Below are 7,853 nucleotides of genomic sequence, written 5' to 3'. Positions count from 1 at the left end.
CCTTACCACGGGGATGAAGATATGCGCCATCTGTTTCTGCAGTGCACAAGACATGAATTACAAAGTAAACCCTGAGGACTGATTCACTGTGTGTTAAAAAAATACCGTCGGCAATGCATGGTCTACATAGAAGAGCGCTTGTCGCTTAAAAAAACCTTTTTGAACAACACCAAGTTACGTCTAATTAAACTTCGTTACCGCGCGCCACTTATGGATATACCTAAACACAGCAGGTCATATACATGTGTCATGCACGTTTATATTCATATGCTATAACGCGTGCACACTGTTGTACGTTTTGACGGTGACAGTTATTTATCAGATTGTCATTGTTATCGGATTTCACCGAATTGTCACTACAACGTAAAAATATACCGTTAAGTCGTTGTAGGTAACGTAGTTAAGTGTACTGGGATGACCGCTTCGCTGCAAAACCGACAACTTCTCTGAACATTATCGTGCTATCTGCTATCTGCTATTATCGTGCTATTTTATGGAACTGCGTATGTCTACGCGTATGTGGTTTTTGTACTGACCTGTGTGCCTTCCTTTTATTCGTGCATCAAACTTTGAACGTGTTCGTGTTCATATACTGTCTTCAGAGCTTTACGCTGCTTTAGAGTTGCGATGTGGGTCAGTTGGTACATATTCTTGAGTATTCTTGCCTCGAAGACGGCTCCAAAAGGCCGAAGAAGGCTACAAGCTCCTTGGGTGCCGGGTTCACCTTGACGCAATGGGACAAAACACCTGCCGGCTTGTGATGAAAGCAATTGCGCTGACGCAAACCGTTGCCTGATTTCGGGAGAGTGCACATCTAAAGGTTACCTAACGAAGGAGAGAAGCTTGCAGTAGAGTGCGATCTGGGTCAGTAGTTGAAGTCCAGTCGTGCGTGCCACTTCTTCCTCTGTACTTCTTCTTTTTACTGGTTTAATACTGAGGAATATTTGCGATGCTTATTGCGCTTATTTTTTGCTTGCCATGCAACGAGGTGTACCAAGCGTCACATAAAGCAACCAACCTCTCCTTTAAATTCATGTAATGTAAAAAAAGTAGGTAACCCCGCCGTGGAGCCTTCATTCTTAGTGTTAACCACATTCGACATCATGAAAAATACAAAAGAAAGTGCTTGCTGTCCTCACTTTTGTAGTTCTGTCTTTCTTTTTCATTGTGTCTTTATTTTCTTGTTGCGCTGTGTTTACCATGGTGTGTTACAAAATTGCTTATATCCATGCGTTTCTTCACTGGCTGTTAAGCGCACCTTATCAACCGCTCAAGAAAGCGGTACCTCCATATTCATAAATCAGTTCGTACGCTTGTGTGTTCTGAAGAAGAGACACCGGCAAATTTAACTGGGACAGTGAAATATTAGCGATGGCTACCGATGAACGGTTCTTACGGACGAAGGCTCTGTGAATTTGGCCCCTGTAGAGCAAGCCAGAGTGAATATGCCACATCATTTAGTTTTCGTTTGGCTTCCCAAGTACTGAGTAATAAACGTGTCCGCTCTTCTGAGTTCGCAAACCAATGCACTTTTCACATCGGTATAATTAACTCTACTTGGCCAATCTATTACGCACACTAACAGCCAAAGCCTTCCAGCAGGCCGTTTATCGTGTTTGGCGCGTCCATCTGCCACGTGGTTGGAGCACGCACAACTCTTGTTTTGATGCAAGACCGGCTAAAAAGCTATAGGCTCTGGGCAGCCTAAAAACTTGTTTTTTACCGGATTTACACCTCATACGAGCAAGGAAACACAAAAATATGAAATGCGAGAGAAAAAACTTGCATTGCAGGCAAAGAACACGAGTTATGCTGAAGGAAAAACACCCACGCAGTATTTGGGCAGCCCGCGGATATTTCTCTGGCAGAAGACCCGACTTTCTATACTGAGACACTTACGTACGCAACGCTTGGTCGTCTTGTTTTCATGTAGAGACCCCGCAAAGGGGTACAGGAGCGCGGGGAAAACGGCAGAGTTAGAGGATCAGCCAAGCAGAACCATTCACTTTCTGGTAACAAGTAGCACCGCGAGGCAACTGTCAGGAAGGGAACGTCGGTGCGCTATGCGCAGATTACACTAAGTTGAAAGCGAATATCACGCGTATCTAGCGTTTTTTTTGCTACCAGGAGGTTCTTCCCAAGATCTCAGTGCCCAGAAGTTCAGGAAACCTCCTTTCCCATCATCTTTTTTTCTGCTTTCCTAGCGTCACGTAAAACCTATAAAAGTCGAGGTCAGGGATGTTTCACAGCTCACACCTGCCCAGAAGCTTCCAGACGACGGTGCTCCTACACAGCTCGCTTTTAAGATCATGAACTCCTTGGTAAGGGCACGTTTACCGTGACATGCAATTACATTGTGCACGGATTTCTGGGATACGTGTCAGGGGAAAATTTTATTAGATTACTGCCATACTAAAATGCGTTGGGAATCATCGCCCGTGTTAAAGCTGTTATTTATGTTATCTAGTCTTTTTTGTGTGATTGCAAATGGCGCTGATTTGCTAAATACGTGAAACGCGGATTGCTACTGCCTCAATGGCATACCACTTTTCACGTGTTGTTCTTGCCTTTATTGCCTTAAAATTAGCAGTAAGATGTAGATTGCATTCTTTTTTACTAGGGCTTAAAACTGCGTAGAAAAAAAAGAGTATGTGGCTACTAGGTTTATGAACACTTTTATGAGGTACAAATACTCTCAAAAGAACGTAGTTTACTCTAGTGCTTGTTATACAAGGTCCTAAGAAAAACGTCGGGGAGTTACTTTTAACAAACTACTACGTGCTTTTGCGGGCGCGTATATCAATTATAAGAAGATAGCTGGTGAATGAAATAGTCAATAGGAAACCAGAAACCATTCGAAGCATGAGAATGGTGGTTAGTGCTCGGATGACTAGATGTTGGTCTTGCATTTTAAGGATAAGTATAATTAAGACCAAGTTACAGTGAGAACAAATAATAGAATTTTCAGCGCTGACGCTGTAAGCGCACGTGCTATAAATGCACAAAAAATTATTCATTGCACTTTTTTCTCCTAATTTTTCAAAAGACTGAATCTATGCATTGTTTTCTTTTTGAAATGAGCAGCGCAGCCGCCTCGTGCCTTGAACTGCATTCTGTATAATGGTTTTAATAGAGTTTATGGTGTGGCAAAGAGTGTAAACAACCCACAAGACTAGCGGATCACCTACCACCGCCATTGTCGTGCTTTTCTCTGTAGTTTTGTATAGTCTCAGCTTACCGAAATGGCCGGCATACACCAACGCTCAATGGATTTAAATTTATACCTTCACTGGCTATGGCACTTACTCTACCTAAATTCTTTCGCCGCCTCCAAAATCATCGCGCTAAGTTCTTGGTCCCACTGTTGATTGAATGTCATCGGTCGCAGGTGATTGCAGCGGTTGTAATGTGTGGCCTGGTGGCCACAGTTCAGTGCGGTGGCTTCGGTGGAGGCCACAGCGTGATCGTCGTCAAGGGCATCCAGACAGGACACGGTGGCGGCGCAGGGTTCGGCCACGGAAGCGCAGCCTCGGCAACTACCGCGGGCTCCTCACAGCCGCAGGTGGGTCAGGGACCCACTTATGTCGTCAAGACACTGCACCAGGTAAGCGGACCACCTGGTTTGGCACTTAAGAACGGTTGAGTGGCTGTGCGGTTTGTTTAGGATACTGGTCCACGTTTCGCCAGTCAACGTTGCCAGTCAGCGTTGCAGATATCAGGAAAGGCGTAATGAACTCAGCAGCAGTGTATCGTGAGACGAGCTGTAAACAAGCATAGGCGAGCCGAGCCAGATAAATCAGCTATGTGCGTTCGTTTATAACGGTAACAATGCATATTTATTAAAATAAAAAAATATTGCTCAAGGATTGGGTAACACAGGCACGTCAAAGGACAAAGGCAGCCCATCGTTTGAGCGTGTTCAGGACTTCGCGCCATGTTGCGTTAAGGGCCCTCACCAGGTCTGACAATTTTAATCTGACAAGCGCAATGCATACACTGCGCGATAACGATCATGTTGCTAAGTAGTTACATACGCGCCGCGGAAAGAGCTTAAATTTCAAACCAAGCGCCGTTTGCCCTTCCTTTCGCGGGCGCCGCGCTCCCAGCGGGAGAGTCGACGTATATCCGCGTAGGTGCGCGTACGTACATGACAGTGCTGTGACACGGCTCATAGTGAACGTTACTTCGAGAATTATTCAAGGCAACATCAGATATCTGTTTAATCTGTTGCTTCAATAGACGAATTAAAGTTTAGGAAAATGTAACATACGAACCGAATCTCGGCGTGTCTTTGTTTTACTTCGTACCGTAGCAAGTGAGATGTACAGCCTCACGTATTTTTAATTATATCGCACGAGCGTCGATCATGTATCATTTTAGCGTCTTTAAGCGACGATAATCTGCGAGACCGGCAGAAGTACTCTCAAGTGCACTAAGCATTCTCCTGTGCAAGAGTCTTCCGTTTCGTCTCCTTGTTCCCACGTAGTGCAATCGCGCGCGCAGAGAACGAAAATATGTCATTTTCTACCGTGTTCAAGCTCCGCGATCACGCTTTTTCATCTTTTCACACCTGCCTCATTGCTCTTGATTTTGGTCCTGATCAGGCGTTCTCGTGCAGAGCACCCAAAATCGTCTGCTACGAGAAACGAGACACCGGAAGTGCGCCACTCAGCCAAAACGCGCGCGGAGAAAAAAAAGAATGTGGGGCGTGTGACGTATTCGTCACGCGATCCTCCGGCTCCGGTATGGGAGAACGCAGGGAAAAAATTTCGCTTGCGGAGGCTAGACAGGCGAAGTGGAGCGAGTGTCTGTCTATGTTGGCTGTAACGCTAGCCTCCTGAAATCATGAGTTCGCGCAACTTCAAATATTTATATCTCTGCCATTAATGAACTAATTTGAAATATTGTTGCGTAGAACACTCCTTATAGGGCAGGTGACAACTTCCAGCTTTATAACCAAATTTGCTATGTGGCCTGGTGAAGGGCCCTTTAGAAGGCCATGAATTCACGCATATGGTGAGATGATGCGGAGAATGAATCCGGCAGATGACAGCACTCTCGTAAACAGTAGCACAAATAAAAGGCTAGGTCTACCTCTACATGTCCTGCTCACCACACAATGCACCTGATCGCAGGTTGAGTTTGCGGATAGAGCGGGACGTGGCTCCGGCACAAAGTCGTGCGCCAGCAACCGCGACTCCATCCTTCGAACGCTTGATGGAATCATTGGTTAATTGTGGTTGTGTGACTGCAATCTTTTTCAGGTGAAGAAGGTTTCTCACGGTGGAGCCATCGTTGGAGGTGGGTCAACCGGAGGTCATTCTGGCGGATATGGTGGTGGCTTCGGATATGGCGGTGCATACTCTCAAGGCTACGGCGGCGGATTCTCTGGAAGTTACGGCAGCTTCGGAAAGGGCTACGGCAGTCTTGGCCACGGCGGGTGGTGGTTCGTAGAGTTATTACTCGATGCATGCCTTGCGGAGGTACCTGAAAATGTGCTCTTTGTGTTCACCTAGAATCAAAGCGAATGCCGACGAACACATTTATTCGATAGTGTAGACCGTCGAACTTTGTTATTCTATATTTATTCAACTTTCTTTTTTTTAATCCTCGTATATTGCCCTGTGCCTCGTCTTATTCGCTTGCGTTCAAATCACTAATTCGCAACGCATGGTCTGTTTCATAAAGAGGTATTTACGCTAGAAGTAGTAATAAATCGGATGCGAACGCAGTTCATAATAATAATGCTTCTATAAATGGACTCTAATGTATTTCTACAACTTCAGGTCGGCTACCATTTTCAGTAGTGCTACAACTTGAATTCTCCTTATGAATAAGCGACGAGATCTTGTAATGTCATACAGTTACTGCCTCAGGAGGGTTTCCCCTGACTAAAGTAGTGTTGAAAGTGGCACTGCGTTAAATTATTCTAAGTTTGCCTGCCCATTTGACTGATTTTATTTTATATTTAAGAGCATAAGCAGGTTTTTTGTTTAGTTTATTTGTTTCCTTGGCATGTTGAGGTGGAAGGGAGAGGCATCAACATCCTGTATACGACGGCTGTAATATACTGTTTTCATTGCAGGTGATTGCCAATCAATCATGCTATGCAGAAGCTAATGTGACATCATCGGCCACACATCAGCATCGGGGCGACAGCGATCAGCTGCAATTATGTAGTCTGAGAACGATGTAAATAAACGTCGACACACCATGCACATGAAGTTTCAATAATAATTACGGCGGAGGTTACACACTCCAAAGAAATATAGGCGCTTTCCAGTGTTATGGGATGACGCTGTAGTGGACAGCTTACTTGATTAGCTTTCCCCACCTGCAGCCCACAAGCATCTACTCCTTAGTAAGCACGCGTGTCATATCAAGGTTGGTCCTAAATATGAGGAAGCGATAAGGGGTGTTTCATAGTGGGTCTTTTATTCGGCGAATAAGCAATGGGACTTGTATGTCAAGCAAAATTTTGCACAGGCATACACGAAACAATATATTAGGACCAGGTGTATGAAGTGCATCGTGTTCCAGTATAGTTACGGCTGTAGCGAAATTCAGTATTAATATCGCGACTCAATTTAGGCACACCATTACTTTTACAGTCAAGGTTATATTGGCGAAACGTAAATTTAGGAAAGTCAGGGATAGATACTTTTATACACCTCCGACCGTCCAACACATAACTCAGTATATACTGATTTTATACCCTCTGAGAGCGAGCGAAAGCCTCAGTCACAAAGAAAGCTCCAGAAGCAAGGCATTCGTTAGAGAGACAGATAGAGAAAAAATAAATAGATGAATTATTTTGATCTATTCGTGTACGTTCTAAATACTGCCGAAGAAATTATGTGGGTAATTAACTTAGATGTGGCTGATCCAGCCCACTGATAACAAGCGCGGCTTCACGAACGTGGTAAAAAAACAAACCTTCAATCGTTGAATATCTCGGACATCCGCCTTATAGCGAAACATAATCTTCGAATGCAATAGAATCTGTTCTCAATCCGAATGCATATATATTGTTCAGTGCAGTGCACATAGTTCTAAGCAATATTTTAGAAGGCTTACGGAATTGGAATAATTTATCAGTTGTTAACCAGTATAAGTGCAGCGTAAAAGTCGAATTCAAATCTCTGATTTCAAAGTTGGGCAGACAAACTGCTTTAATCTGAAGATAGAGAGAGGCGTAATAAGGGAGAAAGGTATGGAAGTGAACAATAACGAAAAAATCTGCTTTGTCCTGCAGTAGGAGATAAGAAAAAATAACAGACAGTATTCGAGTGTGTATCTATATAAGGCATTTAGAAAAGTGCGCATTCAACCTAGTGTTTCTTTAGAGTGAAGCTGTATTTGGCTAGTTTCCAGCGGATCGATGTCAGTAGACCAAAACAGTGGGCCGATCCCGAAGATCGTGCAATATCGGGCTGACCGGTGGCGGAGGTGAAGCAGGCTTCAAGCACCCCGCCAACTTGCAAACATAAGTTTAATATCTTGGGTCCTAATACAACCCGTATAATAAATTAAGCTGATAAGAACAAATACTACATTTTGACCAGCATCGGCCATGTCTACCTTCGCACCGCACACGTGTACGCCATCCCGCGGATTTAAACTAGTGCCTATCAATCGGAGTGTCTTCCGTGTTATGACATCATGGTCTACGTAGGCTCCTTTCCTCAGTTCTGCTCTGACTGTGAAATGGGTAGGCCGCGTGTTGTATGGTCTGAAGAAGAAGAGCGTGCGTCCCAAGAACGACGGCGTGAACAGAAAAGGGAATGGGCGCGTAGGCGGCGGAAGGAGACCACCGACGATGAGTGGGCCGCGGACGCCAAGCGTAAGCGTGC

The 7,853-nt window shown here is 44.7% G+C and overlaps 1 protein-coding gene and 1 non-coding gene across 2 annotated transcripts; one reads left to right on the top strand and one right to left on the bottom strand.

Moving 5' to 3' along the window:
* Nucleotides 1-2,255: 2,255 nt before the first annotated feature.
* On the top strand, nt 2,256-6,216 carry LOC125941767 (uncharacterized). The gene is made up of 4 exons (XM_049659604.1): nt 2,256-2,321; nt 3,389-3,604; nt 5,265-5,446; nt 6,086-6,216. Exons 1-4 carry the CDS (start codon nt 2,310-2,312, stop codon nt 6,087-6,089), a joined length of 414 nt encoding a protein of 137 aa, XP_049515561.1. The 5' UTR covers nt 2,256-2,309; the 3' UTR covers nt 6,090-6,216.
* A 1,179-nt stretch (nt 6,217-7,395) lies between these two features.
* On the bottom strand, nt 7,396-7,577 carry LOC119437838 (U2 spliceosomal RNA). Its single transcript, XR_005189551.1, has one exon. It is a non-coding gene; the product is annotated as a U2 spliceosomal RNA (small nuclear RNA).
* Between the last annotated feature and the right edge of the window lie 276 nt (nt 7,578-7,853).

The sequence above is a fragment of the Dermacentor silvarum genome, chromosome 1 (assembly GCF_013339745.2).
Source record: "Dermacentor silvarum isolate Dsil-2018 chromosome 1, BIME_Dsil_1.4, whole genome shotgun sequence".
Taxonomy (NCBI): domain Eukaryota; kingdom Metazoa; phylum Arthropoda; class Arachnida; order Ixodida; family Ixodidae; genus Dermacentor; species Dermacentor silvarum.
Note: the sequence above shows the minus strand (reverse complement) of the source record. Positions and strands in the feature narration are given on the sequence as shown.